Below are 20,877 nucleotides of genomic sequence, written 5' to 3'. Positions count from 1 at the left end.
CACGATAGCCACAAATAGCATAAAATATTTTGGGGTAACTCTAACGAAGATTGTGAAAGCTCTATTTGACAATAACTTTAAGTCTTTGAAGAAAGAAATGGAGGAGGATATCAGAAAATGGAAAGATCTCCCATGCTCTTGGATCGGGAGGATCAACATAGTAAAAATGATGATTCTACCAAAAGCAATCTATAGATTCAAAGCAATACCCATCAAAATCCCAACAAAATTCTTCAAGAACAATAATCAACTTTATATGGAAAGACAAAAAAACCCAGGATAGCCAAAACAATCCTATTCAATAAAAGTACTTCCTGAGACATTACCATCCCTGACTTCAAACTCTATTACAGAGTTACAGTAATGGTTAAAGAAAGTGTGGAACATATACACATTAGAGTTTTACTCAGCGGTAAAAAAACAATGACATCTTGAATTTTGCACGCAAATGTATGGAAATAGAAAATGCTTTACTGAGTGAGGTAACCCAGACCCAAAAAGAGGAATATGGTATGTACTCACTCATTAGTGGATTGTAGCCTTAATTAAAGGTCTTTGAGCCTATAATTCGTGAACCTAGAGAAGCTAAATAAGAAGGTGAACTTGAAGAAAATCATATAGTTATCCTCCTTGATATTGGAAGTAGTCAAGATTGCAAGGCAAACTTGGGTGCACGGGGGGAGGGGGTGGAAGTAAGGGGAGATGGTTAGAGAGAAGGGAGAGGGGGAGGATTGGGGATGGCATGGAGGAATGAGATGGGGGGAAGAAGGATGGATATGGGAGCAGGGAGGTATATATCTCAACTAAGGGAGCCATTTTTAGGGTTGGCAAGAGACTTGTTTCTGGAGGGGTTCTCATGCCCAAGAAGAGGTCCCCAGATTCGTCCCTGGGCAGCAGAGGAGAGGGTGCCTGAACTGGCCTTGGCCCATAACCATACTGATGAATATTTTGCATATCGCCATAGAACCTTCATCTGGCAATCGATGAAGATAGAGACAGAGACACATATTGGAACACTGGACTTAACTCCCTAGATCCAAATGAGAAGCAGAAGGAGGGAAAACGTGAGGAAGGAAGGCAGGACCAGAGGGAACCTTCATCCGACGATGGATGGCGATACAGACAGAGACCCACATTGGAGCACTGGACTGAGCCCCCCAAGGTCAAAATGAGGAGCAGAGGGAGGGAGAACATGAAAAAGGAAATCAGGACCGCGAGGGGTGCGTTCACCCACTGATACAAGGGAACTGATCTATTGAGAGCTCACCAAGGCCAGCTGGACTGGGACTGAACGAGCATGTGATCAAACCGGATTCTCTGAATGTGGCTGACATGGGGGCTGACTGAGATGCCATTTACAATGGCACTGGGTCTTGTTTCGTCTGCATGTACTGGCTTTTTGGGATCCTAGTCTGTTTGGATGCTCACCTTCCTAGACCTGGAGGGAGGGGGGAGGTACTTGAACTTCCCACAGGGCAGGAAACCCTGACTGCTCTTTGGACTGGAGAGGGTAGAGGAGAGGGAGTCGGGGTGGAGGAGAGGGAGTGGGGGGAATGGGAGGGTATGGGGAGGAGAGGAGGAAGTGGAAATTTTTATAAACAAACAAATAAATAGTAAAGAAGGAATCTTAACTAAAAAAAGAAATCACTTCATAAGATTGGCCTGTAGGCAAGCACATGGGTCGTTTTCTTGATTAATGATTGATAACAGCTGTCTTTGCCTTCTCTGCATGGTGCCACACTTTCGCAGGCATGTATACACAGGCAGCAGATGCAAATTTCTGAGTTGTATATAAAAAAACAGGCTGAACAAGACATGAGGAATGAGCCAGTTAGAAGGACCCCTCCTTGGTTCAGATTTAATTTATGCTTCAAGGTTCCTGCACTGAGTCCATACCCTGATGTCTCTCACAGGAGTATGACCTGAGAGTTCGGAGCTGAGAAAAACACTCTCTTCCTCAAGTTACTTTTGGCCACAGTGTTTTATCACAGGACAAGAAACCATCAGACATCCTCTCATTGACTCTTATGCATGATCTGGCAACTACCATACTAATCTCTGATTCTGGAAGTTTAACAATTTTTAATCCACATATGATTGAGATCATGCAATATTTGGCATATGCAGTTTCACTTAACATAATGGCCTTCAGGTTTTGTCATATTATCCCAAATAACAGAATTTACCAATTTTTAAAGTAAGGAAGTCTTCTATTTTATGGACACATCACATTTTTTCTTTGTGTATTTTATATTGATGAACACTGATTTGTAGATATCTCTGCTATTGTGAAGAATCTGAAATAATAAAGGGATACAAAGAACTTTCTGAGATAGCTTTTTTTGTTTTATATTTTAATATTTATCTGAAAGTGAAATTGGTGGATTATTTGTAGTTCTGCTTTTCATTTTTTTAAAGACCCTCAATCAGTTTTCCTCAAGGGATGTAACAATTTACATTTTTCTCCACACCATTTGTTACCCCTCATCTTTGTGATAATTATCACTGTAACAGCATTGACTACGTATCTGATTATGGTTTTAACTTGCACTTTCATTGTTATTTTTGATCAGCACCTTTTTACATATCTTTATTGATTATATGCATGTCTTCTTTTAGAAATTACCTTTGCTCATTTTTCTCAACTAGGTTATTTATCTTAATATGAGATGCTTGAATTCCATACACATTTCTGACATTAAGAAATTAGAGATACGATTAGAAAGCAAGTATATATAGGTACATCAGAAAAGTTATCACATAAGTAAGTCCACATATGTATAGTTAACTGATTTTGACAAAGGTGCCAAGAACACAAAAAGAAGAGACAATGGTTTCTTCAATAAAAAAAATTTTGAAAATTTAGTTTGTGCCAAGAATGAAATAAGGTATTTATGTCTTCGAACTTTTATTATTTAATCTTTTAAAAATCATGTGAAATGCATTAAAAAGTTTAAGGTATAAATTAGTAAAACTACCAGAAAAAATAAAATTAAGATTTCTTGACAATGTTCAGTTATAGATTTGTAGCATGATACCAAGATACAGATAATAAAAGCAAACAAGACAGATGAGCTTTCTCTGATTTTCCTTTAAAAAGCTTATGAACAGCAAAAAGAAAATAAAACTACAGAGAAAGAGATAAACATGGGTTATGAGAATATATTTCTGAATAATAGACTATATCTTGTTAAAGATTTGGGTTGATTTCTGCCTTTATCTTCTATCTTAATTTTTTATGTGCCTAGTTTGTTTCATACATATAATTTGTTCTTAGTAATTCTCAAGCATATTATTTTTAACTGTAACATTCCTTGAATAGATAAATGATACTCAGTTCATATCTTTTACCTGAACACATGAGGGAAGAGCTAATATCATGATTTTTTTTTATGAAAATTCAGGAGAAGGTATAGGGCACAGTTTTAAGCCATGGGAAATTAAAAGAAGGCTGTCTGTGAAGTTTGACTTGTCTTTGTATAATAGAAAGAAGAAAACTTACAAATGTGAAAATGTTTTATGAAAAGCATTGTTGAATATAGAAAAGAGAGAAAGAGGAAGGAGGGAGGAAGTGGCTGGAGGAAGAGAGAATGAAAGAGACAAAGAACAAATCTGTATTACTAAAGCAGAACCAGACTTTGACTAAGGCCTGTGAAAGAAACCCTGTGGTTGAACATGAGGCAGACTATGTGCATTTCCATTTAAGGTCAATCTGTATCATGGAGGTTGTCAATCAGTCTTTGTACATTGCTACCTCAAGGTTAGCAACTCCAGTCCCAGTGCGTATGCTCAAAAGACCTTATCAATTCTATACTTCCATATAGGGATGTATAAAGCTGCAGCTTCTCAATCCATACCAGGTATAAAGTAATACTAAGAAAAAAAGAAACTATAGAAAAATCAGATGTCAGAACAAAATTTCCAACAACATCAATACTAGAGAAATAAAGAATCGAGCTTTTCAGTGTCCTCTGGAGAGATTTTTACCAGTCAAACCTCAAATCCATCAACTATTAATATAATCATAAACATATTACAAAATATAGATGATATCCTTAACTAGATGTATAATAGAGTATCAGTGTTTTAGACATTTAATAATTTTAGAATTAATAATTTACTAGTTAATCAATTATAGTTAGAGAGACATTACTAATAATAAATATTCTAAATAGTCCTTTTATTTTGATAAATTATAATCAATAATTTCACTAATAATTATGATAATCTAAAACTTAACGCAGCAATAAATATGGGAATGGCTGTTGGAACAATCCAGTTTCTAATAACAGCAGAACACAAAGGGTACCAGTTCTGTGTGACCTGAGACTGGCAGCAGCTTCTTTGACCCTTTTAGTAACCAAGATGCCTTACAGCACTTCTATCAAGTTACTAATATTGACCTTATAGATAGGTTAATATTCCAACAAATATATTAAAATATATTAATAAATATATTAATAAGAATAAAATTTAGAAGAATAGAAATTGTAGCTAACAAAATAATATATTTGTGATCTACAACTGACTGTGAAGAACAAAGATTAAAAAAAAACTTTCTATGATTGTTGGGGTATTTTTTAATAACATGGTTCTTTTCTATGTTCTAGAAAGTTGTATCACAAAAGTCAAATACAAGTATTTAGTACTTTAGTAGATATACAATATGTTTGTATTCAATTACAAGTGAAATGCACTAAATTAAATTCTTTGCTTTTAGGTTTTTCTATTTGTCCTATATTTCTGATACATTTGAATTCTTTTTTTCTCTCATTTTACTTACAAATCCCCTGTCCTTCAATTATCCCAAGTTTCCCAGGACATTTTCACTTACATTGTCCCATACATCCTTGTATACATCATGGAACTATGCAAAGGAAAGAAGTAGAACTACTCACTGAATCCTTGTAGTTATCTGATTTAGATGTTGTTTTACTTGGTATGGCATTTTATAGTTATACCATACAAAGCAAGTAAATCATTTCACTTTCCCAAGTTTTTTTGTCATTTCATATCATATTTTCACATCATATGATCTACACTATTATACATTATTTTCCAGTGCCCAGCAAACACCATACCATGCATTGCTGTAGCCCTAATACTAGAATGATGTCTGAATAATAATAAATTTTAAATACAAATCTTTGAATGATTGAACTTCCCTGAACAATAAAACATTAAGGAAGCACCAATATTTTGAAAACACCTCAACAGAAACAAAAGATGAGTAAAATAAAGATATAATTTTTTACATAAAGCACAAGAAGAAGAAATCATCTATAAAAGTAAAAGATATCATCAAAAGAAAAATGAAAAAGTTTACATGGAATTTAGGCAGAGCTAATACAAATAAGAGTTTGGGTGACTTTGAACAGATGAGGTGTCTGCATATGCAAATGTAAATGAGCACCTTTAATCAACAGGAAGAAACATGGTCAATGCATGGAAACAGGAAATGGGTGTCATCGGTCCATAGGGAGATGACTAAGGTAGGCAATGGGGGTGCAATTCAGGTTTAAGTATGATCTGCTGGTCTGAAAAACATTAGATTATGCACAGGTAGTTTCAGAAGACAAGTAGTGAGAAGATGGCTATTCCATAACTATGCATATCTGTATTCATTTTCTAGTTCAGTAATTCTCTAAGTTCTGTGAATATGAAAATTTGTGGACACTGGATATGGAATATGTACCTGTGATATAGTTGTATTTTTACATAAAAGATATGATACTCATAGCAACTACAAATTTATTATCTACTTTATAAGTATTTTTATTAAGTATCCATATGTATTTATGAATTACAGTATAATTTTTTGATTTTATATATAGGCATATGTATAGTACCAATATTATCTTTTAAATACATTAATTTTTATTTAAATTTATTTTAGAACTCAAATAGTTACATACATGCATTGTGTATGTACATATATGTTCATAGGCATATACATATATATCTTTCTTCATGTGGCAGACAATAACCAACATTCATATGTATTCAAGGGTCCTTTCATATGTATTCAAGGGTCCTTAGTAGTCTTCCTTTTTTTTTTTTTTTGTTTTTTGAAACAGGGTTTCTCTATAGCTTTGAAGCCACTTCTGAAACTATCTCTGTAGACCAGGCTGGCCTCGAACTCACAGAGATCTGCCTGCCTCTGTCTCCTGAGTGCTGGGATTAAAGGCATGTGAAATCACCGCCCAGCCCTTTGTAGTCTTTCTGTGGTCTCTCATGAATCTAAAGCCTACAAGATCAGAACCATCATTCTAGTCAAGGATAACCATCAAATGAATGAAATCAGAATGACAATGCAAGGCCTATGAAGTGGAGGAACTGAAGGTAATGGTGTAAGACACCTTGGAAAAGATCTTCATTTACAAGTTTCAGAAGAAACTGCACTCTGACAAAGTGACAGATAATGGGGGAGAATTATTTACAAAGAACTGTGATGGTTGTTATTTAGCTCTCAAGGAAACCACAAACATTTATTCCATGGTATCCTAATTAAGGATCCTATTGCTGTGACAAAACACCATATTCAATGGCAAGTTGGGAAGGAAAGGGTTTGTCTTACAAATATCTATTGCTGTTCATTATTAAAGAAACTGAAACAGGGATAGAACCTGGAGGCAGGAGCTGGTGCAGAGGCCATGGAGGTGTGCTGCTTATTGACTTGCTCTTCATGAATTGTTCATTCTGTTTCCTTATAGGACCCATGGCCAACAACACATGGCCTGGCACCACCAACATGGGTGGGGGCCTCCCCCATCTGTCACTGATTAAAAAATACCTTACAGCTGAATTTTCTCAGTGTATTTTCTCAGTTGAGGTTCTCTTCTTTCAGATAAGGGTTAGCCAGTACACATGGTATAAGGATAAGAAGGGTGAGTCCACCCAAATGTTCTATTTACAATAAGGAAATGAATACCTGTTCCAAGTCAGGAAAAGATAAAAAGTAACATATTTAAGAGCAGGGTTATTCTGTTCTGACCATTCTCTATAACACGCTGATGGGCTCTTCTCTTGTGTTCCTCTAAGTATTTCTATATCTCGTTTGAAAAGATCCCAAGACATTTTTTTCAAGGTTACCCGGAGTATCAGTAAGAGGAGTTACAGGTATTCCTTGTTCATATATAGTATGAGTTTTTCAAAATTTAAATTGTGAATTTTAATAAATATTTTTTAAAATATGAGAAAATTATATGAAACATAAAGGTTAAAAGCCATATGTATTAATTACAGTTTCACAGGCAAACTATTTTTTTAAAAAATAGATACTGAGTAATAGAATTCATTAAAATGATCTGTTTGACTACCACAAAAATCAACATTGATACATGCAAATATTTTCAAAACCACTCAGCAAATCATGTATCTGAGAGCTGGTTTACATTTGTGCAGTAAGAAGTTGACTTCATCGAGGGAGCACTGAGGGTGAGCATTTTCCAGCAGAATTGCTCACCAGAATCAAGGAGAGAGGTGCTTTAGCCACCTCTCTTATGCAAAAACTATAACTAGCTAAACCAGATGTGAGTGAGGGATTGACTTAAAAATCCCAGATGGATCTTCAAAGGTTTAATGAAAAATATATTTTAAATTCTATCACACAAGTTTCTTTGCTCACCCAGGTGTTTTAAGCGTTGACACAGTGAGGTGCACCTTCCGTTCTTCTTGCTGACTTCATTCAAAATAGGTTTTGCTATTTTTCTGAGAAAAATTTATGAAATCTTTAGGAAATGAGAATGGTTTATGAACGATTTTCTTTTAAATGAGAACCACAAGAGTGCACTGTTTTCTACCCACGATGAAATTTTGTTAAGTGTGCAATTATTTCCTTAATTGAAATGCAATTACCTTAGGAGAACATAATACTTTTTCCATGATCAAGCACACACATAAATGACATGAGGAAAAGATATGTTCAGAAAGTTAGTTACATGGTGATTTAGACACTTTCTATACTCATTTGTTGAAAAATAATCATATTACATTCTTCTCTTAAAAATACTATTTGTGCAAGATAGAAATTCATTTAAGGATTCTATTAGCTTTTATTGCCAGGCTTTTATACACTTTAATTTTATTATATCCATAGTGTCTTATTTTTTATATTATTAGTAAATAGAAATAGTTATTAGACCATAAGGCTTCTAACTGATACAATTGAACATAAGAAACACCTTAAGCATTTTTAAGCTAGAGCATTTTGATTCACCCTACTGTGTTCATTCCTGTATAATTATACATCTCCTGTTTTGTCTCCTGTAATTCACAATTTCTTCCTGCTGCTTAATCGCAGGCTTCATCAAGCACATTTTAGTGGGAGAAAGATTGAGTGTGATTTTTCTGTGAATAGTTTATTTTTTGTGTGCATTAAGGCGATGATTACCCTCAAGGGGAAAAATGAGAGTCTGTATAAAAGACTCCGGAGTAGAGATAAGAGATGGGTTTCAAACATACGCAAAATTCAGATTCATTTCTATAGGAGGAAATCACAAGGATATTAATCAACAATATATCTGTAGACTTTTCCAATCATTTTTAATAAAGACAATATATCAGATTCCAATATTATACTTAATAATAAGAAAGAGCTAGTATCAAGCTGATAACTCCAGCCCTGAGAGGTTTGTATGGTTCATGAAACTTCACCAAATAGGGGCATTGTTAGTTCTTATTAAAATAAATAATAAATAATGAGATACAACCTTTTATTTCTAACAGGCTTTTCAGTTTTGACAGATGAATTGCTACTGATAATCTTTCTGCTTTTTAAATAACATCTTAACATACTTTAATGAAAAATGAGAAAGCATGATTAGACTAAAAAAAAAGTTGCTAATAACTGTGTGGAATGGTAAATAGAGTCAGTGACAGGCCATTTGGAGCCACTGGTTATATTTACTTTGCACAACGGAACAGATAAAGTGTAAAAGTTTGACTTACTAGAGAAAGATGCCATTGGGAAGGTTTTCGTGGAAGTATATTTGTCATGAGACAGTTTTATTGTCAGTCTTTTATTCTCAGCTAAATCCTGAGGGTTTGGGGCTCCATAATCATCTGTGTCGTGTACTTGCCTTCATTCCTTTTAAGTGAGAATCAGCTCTTCTAGCAGGATTCCAGATGCCTCCTTTTAACCCTTTGAAATGGAGTCCATTGTGAATTATGCTACAAACATGCTCTGGACCAAGAAGTTTGTCAGTGAAGACTGTTAAATAATCACCTTGCTGTTCACAATTAAGTATCCCTCATCTATTCTGTACTACTTTCTTTCCCTTGAGATTTTATAATTGAAACTGGAGACATGAATAGAAGTTTTACACTGGCTTCCCAAACCTTTCAATAGACTTCCAAGAAAGAAAAAATCTATCACTCATAGAGAAGGGAAGAGCTGTCCAGCACTCTGTATGAATGAAGGCTGCTGAGCTAGGCTGAAACTGCATTGGATCTGTTTCTCTGTTGATTTTGTAAACCTTCTAAAGGGTTACCATAGTAACAAGCAAATTATCCCCTCTCTCCTAACATCTTTCAAGCTTGTAACAGCAATAAAGACAAAGGTTAGGGTTAAAAGAGTTACAGGATCTTTCTCAACACCAGCATCTCTCGGAAGGAGTCATGATTAGTCTTTGAAAAAATCAAGTATATTTTTCATACCACAGTCACAAGAAAAAGTTGGGTCAGCATCTACTTACATCTCTGATGTCTGCGTTTGCTCCTGTACATGGTCATTCTGAAAAAGGAAATGCCGACTTTCTAAGAAGTAATTGATTTGATCACGGAGACAAAGGGACGGGTTCTGCTCCGGCTTTGCAGTGAGGCTGTTGTTCGCTGACAGAAGGTAACCAGCAATCACATAGTGAAAGCCAGGGCAATACCATTCTCGTAAAATTACAGGGATGTGCCACTGCCTGTAACCACTCTGTCCAATGCAAATTTATCAGAAAATATGATAATTTTTTAACCCTCCCTATCATTATTTCTAAGTTCTCTAATAAGATCTAGACTATTAAAGTGGTGTGCTCAAAGCAAAGTTGAATTAAGAAGAGATTCATGCAGTTAGCAGGAACAGTAAAGCTAAAAATTAAAGTGTAAAGCATGAAGATTCTTGTTTGGTATTTTCAAATATTAAAAAAGTATCCTATGAGTATACAGAACCTTTGGTCACTCCAAAGTACTGAATTTTGAATCTTGTTATGAAATTCTACTTAATTTTTTCTTTTCTGCCCCTCATAAATTTTGTATATTTAATTACTGAAACAGTTATTACTTACCATGTTGTCGATTTCCTGAACCAGTATGCACTTTGACAGCAAAGCAGAACTGCATGCTTAGCATTTAAACCAAAAAGGAGGGTACACAGTTGGACCTCTAACTGAGAGAGTACCTAACCCATGCTAGGCACTTTGCTGCTTCTCACAGAAAGTTTTTCTAGAACCTTCCATCCACCTGCAACCTCATTTCAGTACTTAGTCCCTTACTTTCACAATACTGAGGTGAAACCTTACCTAAACATGTTTCGCGATTTCCAGAAGGAGAGGATGGAAACTTTGACTTCAGATTCAAAGACATGTTAGGTGCCCATACTCTATTCAGAGAAGAATATTGGGCACCCAACTCACACATTGTGCCCGACCCAGATACTCTTGAGTGTTAGGGGTTGTAACGTCACTCTCAAGTATTTTCATTCTTTCTTTTTCTTTTTCTCTATTTCCAGTCCAGGAACACCCACACACAACAGTGGAGCAGTTGTAGATAGTAAGACATCTAGATTATATGTTAAGCTACCATTCCCTCAGAGTAGCAGAGGTGGTCATGTTCGGCTATCAAAATTCTTTTTTAGTTAGAATTGGTAGTCAGAGAAAGCATAGTTCTGAGCTTCAATAGATGGATGATTTGAGTGTAAAGATAATTTTATACTATAGTAATTATTGTATTCCATAATTAGAGATGTCATGAATGTCATCCAATAGTTTTCAATATTTTATACATCCTCCACGTTTGAATAACTGCACTCTTCAGTAAGGATGCTAGAGATCACAGCATTGCATCTCCTTTCAAAGAAAAGTTGCAGTCGTCCCCTACTTAGGTATTCTTGTATAGTTTAGCATGTGTTGCATAACTATTCCTTCTGATTAGTTTTCTCATTAAAATTTAGCAATCACCTGTAATCGTGATCATCCACTTTTTCTTTTCTATTGACACTTTCGTTCCTCATTACATAACTTTATTTTCTTTAGCAAAGAATATCAAGAGTTCAGACTAGCAACTGCCACAGAGAATCTCAACATTACTTGCATAATATATAAATTTTAATAAATTATAAAGTCCATATAATTATAAATTATCCATAAAGTCCTAAAATAGGCAAACATATATGTAGTGACTTTATTAATTCAAACACTTACTTCTTCATATCTATATTGTGTTTCCTTGGCTAAATTTAATGTTCTCTTCTTGTATTAAATTATTTATACTTAGAGCTATGAAGTTACAACTTTGCTCTACTGAAACAAACTCATATCTAGTAGACAGTGAGTCCTGTACAAAAGTCATTACTCCTTTCTTAGATACAATATCATGTAGATGACAGACCATAAAGACTGTTTTAATCCAGCAAGATTAGAAAATACTTTCCCAATATGTGCATGGTATGGAGAAAAAGAGAGTTAATGGTTATTAAGTAGTAATAGACTAATGTTATAAAAACACAGATGTCTGTAATCCCAGCATTGTTAAGGGATTATAAATAATAAAATTATGCATTTCCTCTCTGTACAAAATTAGTTCTCCATTCTCAATCATTACTCAAGCATGAACATGTTTATAAAGACCACACAATTTATGTAGGTTTATCATATATGAACAGCAACTCATCCTGCCATCATCACAGCTATTAAAGTAAATTGTCTGTCGTGTACTTACCTAGGATTGACATCCCTTATCAGGCAATATTTGCAGCATCATTGACTTTCTCAGACTGCATAGAGGGACTGCGTCTTGTCAATCCTTTCTAATGTTACTTTGCTCACATAGGAAAATATAGTTCCTACAGCCTTGAATTTTATTGTTGAGATTGATGGCTTGAATTTTAGAAGGCTTTGACTATAGGAATTGGGCACTTCAGATATACTTGAGAAGAAAGAAACAATAAACATCCACTTTGGCATAGTTATAAGAAGCAGGGGACAGAAAGTCAGATGGAAATCAGAGCATTTAGTCTTCTAAAAGACTCTTTGTGTATGTGTGTGTGTGTGTGTGTGTGTCTGTGTGTCTGTGTGTGTCTGTGTGTGTGATACGGAGAGAGATGAATACACAGAGAAACAGAGAATGCATCTTTGAGACAAACATATATTTTTTCAAGCTTTTCTGTTGCCTAGATTCCAGATTTGGAAGCAAGAAGACTTCCATAGCAAGGTAAGAAGCCCACTGCCCACCTGATAGAAAGTCTATTGGAAACTATATCTATAAGAATTAAATCTGGGGAGTAGAATTGCTATGAGTGATTTCTGGGGTTCTTTGTTGAAGGGCCCTCTGGAAACCTGGAAAGGCACAGAAAACAAGGACACCAGGCTTCATGAAGATCTTCACTGAGGGTGAATGCTATCTGGCTGAGTAGGAGCTGACACTAAGAAACAGTGTCACTGTTTCTTATACTATATACTATATACTATATACTATATACTATATACTATATACTATATACTATATACTATATACTATATACTATATACTATACTGCCCTATATACTATATACTAAAAACTGCCCTCTGAATTATGTATTTCTTTTTCTTTTTTATGTTATTATTTTTGTTGCTGCTGTTTTTGTTGTTTTAAAGACAGCGATTCTGTATAGCTTTGAAGCCTGTCCTGGAACTATCTCTTATAGATCAGACTGGCCTTTAACTCACAGAGATCTGCTTGTCTCTACCTCAAGAATGCTAGGATTAAAGGCATGTACCACCACTGCCCGGCCTAAAGTTTGTATTTCTATTACAGACTCTACTTTTTTGATTGTCACCCTCATTCTCACTTAACATTTCCGAAAATTGTGACTCAGGTTAAGGTGCACAGACAATAAAGCACATGACCCTGTTTCAAATCTGACTGGATGTTCTTTGCAGACAGTCGAATACATCATGCATTGTAGAGTAGAAGGGATATTATCAGAAGCTATGTAGGAAAGAAGTGAGATTATACAAAATCCATATATTTATATATGGTACAAGGAGAAACTCACCATTTCATCATAGCTAAGAAGATTTGCTGTCACAACCAAATCAGCTCTGGCTCCAAACTTGAAAGCCTCCTGATCTATTAGTATTTGTTTTTAAGTTATTACTTTCATTTTTCCAGCCTTTGCTAATTGCTATTGAGCATGGAAGAAAAGCTAGATTATTAGCAAACTCTAAATCTTTATATGTCGCAGAATATTAAAAGGTGATTTTCCCTAAGGATTCTATGAAATTCAAAACATTGGAAGTTCTAAGAATTTTATCTTGACACAAGTCAAACAGAGTGATACCCAGACATCTTGAAATAAATATGAAAGTTGTAATGATATAATGCTATGCCATCAAGACCTTTGAGTAGGCGGTTGGAGCACAACTGGTATCACTTAGGAACTGTTGATGGAAAAACTCAGTGAGAGTGGGGTTGATTACCTCAAGCAACTTGGATCATGGACTCCCAGCAGGGATTTAAAATTGGGGCTTTTCAGGCTATCACTGAACACTTCCTCTGGAAAACAGTCTTCGAAATGATTTTTCTTAAGTGTCATGGGTTATTTATATCTTAATTCTTCTCTATTTGGAACTTCTCCAGTTTGAGCAGCTACCCATTACTAACCTTGGTTTTAAGGGATGCCAAGAACATATTCTTTGGTTTTCCTTCATCATCATGCCAGCTGGCCCTGTGGTACCACTCTTCTTAAATCTGACATGCCCTTTCTTTCTTGAACTGTCTCTCTGGAAATACAGTTTATGTTAGCCATTGAGACCAACATTATATCTGTTCCAGGTGCCTGCTACATTATATTTAATCTGCATTTTCAAGAACTGAAATACATGAAAATATCTATATCCTTTCACAGATATATAAAAAGTTACTTGAAATCTTAGCAAAGTATCTTGGTATTGGATTCATGTCTATTCATGAGAAATCAACTGTTCTGATAGTTGATAATATAAATATATATACACATGTATACATATATGCATACATATCCAGTAGATATTCCCTTAATATCAATTTCATGCCATATCATCTAGAACATCATTTTCTTTTCTATACTAAGTTAATCACTGCTTTTGTTTTTAAAGGAGGAGATGTAAAACTACCTCAAGTTCATTTGTAGTTTTCATCTGTAATATTGACTCAAATAATACTAATTTTCAGAATGAACTTCTTTTATCTCTGACTGTGGTTGAAGTGAAATAAGAAAGCAAATCAAGTCTTTATTCCTTAGTTGTTTCTTATATTATTAAAATTTTAAGTTCATCTGGAAAAGGCTTTCTTTTGTTTTTAGAAAAAAATATAATTGGATTTTGTAAAGTCTTTCTTCACTTATTTGGACTTTTTTCAGTCCCTTGCTCTCTAATATCAAAGGAGTCTTTGAAATCATTAAGTTTTTGAAGTATTGAATTTTTACAAATATTAAACAAAGCTAAATTACATCTTCTTTGTAACTCATTATACATTCGATCTTATTTTACGTGAATCTCATTCCTGAGCCTTTCTTCCTTACTGTTGCTTTCCTCTCCTTGTATGCTTCCGAGGCAATTTTATTAAGCTTTATCTCTTTTTTTAATCTTATATTTAATTATCCAGACTCAGATTATCATTTTTCTTTATATTTGGATTAATTTGCAGCATTTGAAGAGTAGTAAAAATGTATCTTCTAACATCATCCTTTGAATATACCCACATATTTAATAAGCAACAAATAATTTGAAGAAGATAATATGTATGTGTATCATGTATATTTGAAAATTTATTAAATAATGTTATTACAATATGAAATAAATAAGCTTTATTTGAATAAATATTTATTTCTTTTAAATGTAATTTTAAGAATTGACAGTTTTTCTCATATAGTAAAGGTGTAATCCTAGACTCAAAGAAGCACAAGTCCCTTTAAGGTGACAAACTAATTAAAGTTCTATTATTTGAAATGAATTAACTCACAGCTTTGAAATGGTACACATCTTTAATCCTAGCACTCACAAGACAAAGGCAGGTGAATGTTTGAATTTTAGACCAATCTAGTCTATAAAGTGAGTTCCACGACAGTTAGGACTACACAGAAAACATTGTCTCAAAAAAAGAAAAAATTTGAACCCATGAATATATGAAAACAGTAAAAACATCTGTTGCTGAAGAATATTTCTAATTATTTTCCAATTTTGTGACTTTCTACCCAAGTCATATTTTGAAGCATAATGTTCATGATGATGGTATTTTGGATAAGAATTTGTGGTGAAATCCTTTCCCTTTAGATCAGGTGAAGACACACAACTTGAACTAGAATAAAATATCTTTCACCATGGTGCTGAACTGTTCAGGACCTTGATTTTGTACTTAAAGGCCTCTGAAATTCTGATAAATATATTTCTACTGCACTAAGTCAAGCAGCTTTTCTGGACTTTCTTCTTTCTAAGCATGATCAAGCTTCTTATTTTTTTTTTAATTTAGATTGACCCTGTCTTGTGTTTTATCTACTGTCAGCCTTCACTATTTCTAAGTTCAAAAGTCTGCAAATTGAATACACTCTGGATAAGTTATATTTGAAAAAGAAATTATATTAGAAATGAAAACGCATAAAATGTATTCTCTTAAAAATTTAATGTTTTTATTTATTATCATGTGTGGTTTATACTATTGTGCACATGTGGAGGTCAGAAGATAACTTGTAAAGTTAGGTATCATGTGGATTCTAAGGATGAAATTCAAGTCTTTAGGCTTGAGGGCACTTCTCCATTCTGAGTTTCCTTGCTATTCCCAGATGATATCCTTGCCATTAATTTTTAAACATATAAATCTTAAAATCTTTAAATAAAATTTACATTTTAATATGTTTTTCTAGGTTATATGGAGACAATTTAAAGCATGCAGGAAATAAGCTCACACATATGTAAACATTTTGTCATTTTGTGTGAGGAATGCGAATTTCAAAGACCTTGGTATGCACAGGGAGACCTAGATTCAATTCCTTCTGGAAACCAAGGGAGAAGTTAACATAAATTTCTACTTTTTGTGTATGTGCAATATATGGGTGTAATTTGTATCATATTTTTATTGTTATGAGTGAGGGAACAAATATATAATGCAGAAAATAGATGAGCTACAGGATTCAGCACTTGTCTGTATAAAGACTTGTATTCTTTGCTTTAAAGGCATACTTAATCATGGTTCAGATCACATAAGTTATAATTTTCTGTCATCATCCTTATAGTACACAGATATAAGCTTTTACTGTAAGAGCTGGATTAAGTGTATATGAGATATTTTAATTAAAAATAATTCATTGTTTGGTTTCAGAATCATAATGAAATCACAACCAGGAAATATTTACATTTTGTTAAAGACAATATTTTTATTATTGTAGGAGCCAGCCACAATAAGCTAAATAGAAACAGACCACACAAAGGAAGTTCTTTACTTTCAACCATTATCACCTGCCATAGTAGCACTCAGCATCGATAAGTTTAGTGGAGGCCTGAGTTTCAGTAGTTTACCCTGAAGCAATGTCTGGTTTCAAAAAGAATCACAAACTAGATTACTTGAGCACCACCCAAGAACAGACCATCCAAAGGAAATGCCAAACGTTTCAACCGTTGTAGATAGGATCACCTGCCAGCACACTCACCAGGACACCCCTAGAAATGTCAGCCAATCAGGGGTCCTGAACCTTAGAAACCCCTCAGCTCCACCTTTACTAATATGAAAACCCAACTCTAACTGAACTCTCGATTCTCCCTTTATTCCAATACGATGGACATGCGGAGAAACCGAATTTGCAAACTTTCATAAAATGAAGGTTCTTTGCTTTTACATGTGGGACTCAGTTTCCTTGTTGGTTTTGAGGGGACTTTGTGGATCTTGGCATAACAATTACACTAATCTTAAGCCCTCCATGGGGTAGGGCTTATTATCACATTTACAGAAAAAGGGAATGACAGTCAAGAGTCAAGTTAACAAAACTTGCAAAAAACAGAACTAGGTAAGGTTCTGAACCACAGAGGCTGTACCTCATATAGAAAATAACTTCCTATCTATTGATATACTAATGCTGATGAAGCCAAATTCAGAAAAGAGGAAATAAGATACTATCAAATATTTTCCTTTGTTCAAATTATTAAAGACTAATATCTTTATTTCAAAGTTTTAGAAAATAAGAAACAAATCTGTTCTATTGGTTGTCAATATGAAACATATTCTGACAATTGCTTGTCTCCAGATTCCAAATGGATCTAATAATGAGTTCAAATACTATAATTTTAAAGATAAAACCAATAATAAAATTGGTAACAACCAACTCATAAATCCTACTGAAATTATATATTTAAATTAAAGTGATTAATGTTCTTCAGCAATAGGTATTATATAAGTTAGGATAATGCAGAGAAAGTTTCCTGTTAAAAAAAGAAAAGGAAGGCCTGAAAGTTCCATATATATACAGACATGTTCTTACATCATTTTGAAAAGTTGGTTTGGGTATTAATAAATCCCACTCAAGGCTCAAAATCTATCAAACCTACTTAGTTATGAAGCCTATAATTATATCAAGGACCAAATTGGTAAAATTACTCTAAAGGTTCAGTAATGGCACACATACTTTGGCAGTACCTGGCATCTCTCTTGCAGGACTTAAAAGCTGATCAGAAAGAGGGAAATCTTGTCTAATACTGGAATTATAGCCAACTAGAAAGGACCAGTAAAGTTAAGAACCTACAATCAGCACTTACTAAAACAGCACAATCCCTGACTACAATCTAAATATCTGCACTTATGCCCAAAGCTAAGTGTAGCACTGGCACTTCATCAAGGAAATTTCAGTTTGCAGCACATGGAAATCACTACAGACAACCACAACCAATCAAAAAACACAGTCCCTATGCCTACATTTTCAAACAGCTCCTGTACTTAAGGCTCCATAACCGTCACAGAAGGAGTAAAAGGACCGTAACAAACAGAAGACAGGGGAGTTGGCAGTGAGATTGTGTCGCCTCGGAATATCAGAAGATAGATCCATAAACTATAGATGTTCAAACATGAGGTGAAGAAAGATAACAACAATAGACATGCTGAAGTGAACAAGTAAAATATCAGAAGGCTCAACCATACACAAACACAACAGGCAACTAAGCAATGCTGCAATAGAAGAAATATCTTCAGGCAAAATCAAAGCAATTGTTTACTCAATGACCAGTGTTCAACTTTGAACAGAAACATAAAGTTGCCTACATACAAACTTTGAAGGTAAATAGGAATGTACATATCTTAAGTACAGAATATATATACAAATGCACATGCACACACATGTCATTGATTAAGAAGAGCTCATGTGTTTGAAAGAGATCAAGGAAGTGTATATTGAAGGATTCGAATAGAAGAAAGCGTAATTAGAGAAAATGGAGGAAATGAAGCAATTATAATACTAAAACTACTAAATGTCAAGATCAATTACAATATATACATTAAAAATCTTTGGAAGTTTTATAAATGTTTGTCATGAATTTAATTCTTTTTTACCACTCAATAACTTTCACACCCCTTAATTTCCTGCTGAAACACTGCATTTCTGGGGAAAGTTTATTGGAGAAAGGTCAACTTACTAGTGTCAACAGAACTGAAGGCAATGACATACCTCCTTTAAAGAGCATTAATTGTAAAAAAAAAGAAACTTTCAAGGAGAAGTTTTAATAATGTTAACTAAATATTAATTTCAATGTATAGATTATATTAAATGTTCTATCATTTCTAATGTTACTATGAAAATTTTACTCATAAATTCTAAACAATATCATTGTAAAATGTGTATAGTAATGTTATTGATATAAAAGAAATCTGTATAGCAATCCTGTCTGCAAATTCCTTTCCTATTGATACTTAGTTATAATTGTTAAATTGATGAGCTACTTCAGTTAAATATAATAAATATTTAGAAATAATGTCTGAAGGTATTTAAAGGTACTTTAGGAATTCATTTCCAATTTTCATATGTGTGTACTTCTTCCCTTTTTTTCTTCCCTTTATTTATCTCTATATCTATCTACTTATTTATTTATTGTCTACCAAGGAGTTTAGTACAACCTGGATAATCCCTAACCTCACATATGTGCTTCAAAGACAACTATTTGAATAAACTCTGCATTTGCCATTACCAGTACAGCAGTATGTGACCAGTAAAGATGTATATGCAATTCAATATTCCCTCACCATAATAAAACCAATTTTAGATGATTAATTGAATGCCCTTTTATACAGGGAAAAGAACTATGAGAGGAAGAAAGACTAAAATTGCAATTTCAAAACTTTTCTGTAACATGACGGGGGCCGGCTTGTTGGGGCTTCTGTCCCGCCCGGTACCCCAACAGTCGGCAAATCCCAAAGAGAAATTACACACAGGACTCCATTAGGTTATGAACTGATTGGCCCATTGGGTCAGGCTTCTTATTAGTCCTTGTAACTTATATTAATCCATTATCATTATCTATGTTAGCCATAATGGCTCAGTACCTTTTCCAGCAGGGGCAGCTTAATGTTGCTTCTTCAGTGATCTGCGCAGGAGTGGCTGAGGGAGCTCTCTCCTCCCTAGCCTTATCCTATTCTCATTGCCCCGCCTCTACTTCCCGTCTGGTTGACCCGCCTATACTTCCTGCCTGGCCAATCAGCACTTTATTAAAATATGATTGACAGAATACAGACAATTCTCCCACACCATTTCCCTCTTTTTTTTTTAAACAAAGGAAAATACCCATAGTCCATTTGTTGGGAATGTGGGCATAGTATTTCAGGCTACTTCCTGCTGGTTGGGGGCGCTGATGATCTTATGGGGACCAAAAGAAAATTTAAAGTTATAATCAAGTCCTAGTTATTTCTTATACAAGACTTAAGCTAGTTAGAATAGGATATTTGTATTTATTGTATATAATTGTGTAGGTTTGTACTTACTGTATATAATTTCGTAGTAGGCTTAGAACTCTCATACTTAAACAAAAGGGGGCGGTGTTGTGGGAGTAACTTCCGCTGCCTCAACCAATAGTCACTGAAATACGAGCCCACAGGGCAGCGGGGAGCGACTTCCGCTCCATCAGCTAATAGCTGCTGAAATACCAGCCCACTGGGGCGTGGTATATTTCTCTTTTAAAAAGAGAAGCAGATCCGGATCAGGCTGTCTTTGTTCCGGCTCTTGGTTCCGGTGCTTGCTCCTGGCTCCTGCTCCCAGCTCCTGCGATTAGGCTCCCTTCCTGACGGTTTATGGTGTATGTAAGTTTTACCCCCCAAAATAAATAACCCCTTAAAACATAACTGGTGTGGGATTGATTCGCCGATACTTTTCTTTAATATAGTGAAAACTATGTTTAAGTTTTCTTTAAATGACAACCTGTGAGGCTTTGGAAAGTCACCCAAAGTATATAGTAAATATTAAATGAGTCATTATATTACTCCCACAGCACAAACTGAAATAAAATATGTGACAATGTGATAATTCAGTTAAAAATACTTTTTCTGAGATCATTTAAAGTATTTTTTGTAAAAAATAATATAGCTACAAGAGAGAAGCCAAGTTTTGAGCTTAGACTTGCTCAAGAGCCAAGTTATTAGCTTGACTTAATAAAATGTATTTGTGCTGAAATATTCTTGTTTTGATG

The 20,877-nt window shown here is 34.4% G+C and overlaps 1 protein-coding gene across 7 annotated transcripts in view; it reads right to left on the bottom strand.

Moving 5' to 3' along the window:
- Positions 1 to 20,877, bottom strand: part of Ralyl (RALY RNA binding protein like) — a 758,034-nt gene that overhangs the window by 255,927 nt on the left and 481,230 nt on the right. Inside the window, exon 1 of one of the 7 annotated variants that reach the window (XM_048420265.3) lies at positions 9,696 to 9,850. The exons of the other annotated variants lie outside the window; for them this stretch is intronic. Within the exon in view, the coding sequence (XP_048276222.1) occupies positions 9,696 to 9,732 (37 nt within the window). The 5' untranslated portion in view covers positions 9,733 to 9,850. Of the gene's footprint in view, positions 1 to 9,695; positions 9,851 to 20,877 lie in introns of those variants that run through there. 7 annotated transcript variants of the gene reach the window in all.

Source organism: Myodes glareolus, chromosome 16, assembly GCF_982192425.1.
Source record: "Myodes glareolus chromosome 16, mMyoGla1.1, whole genome shotgun sequence".
Taxonomy (NCBI): Eukaryota; Metazoa; Chordata; class Mammalia; order Rodentia; family Cricetidae; genus Myodes; species Myodes glareolus.
Note: the sequence above shows the minus strand (reverse complement) of the source record. Positions and strands in the feature narration are given on the sequence as shown.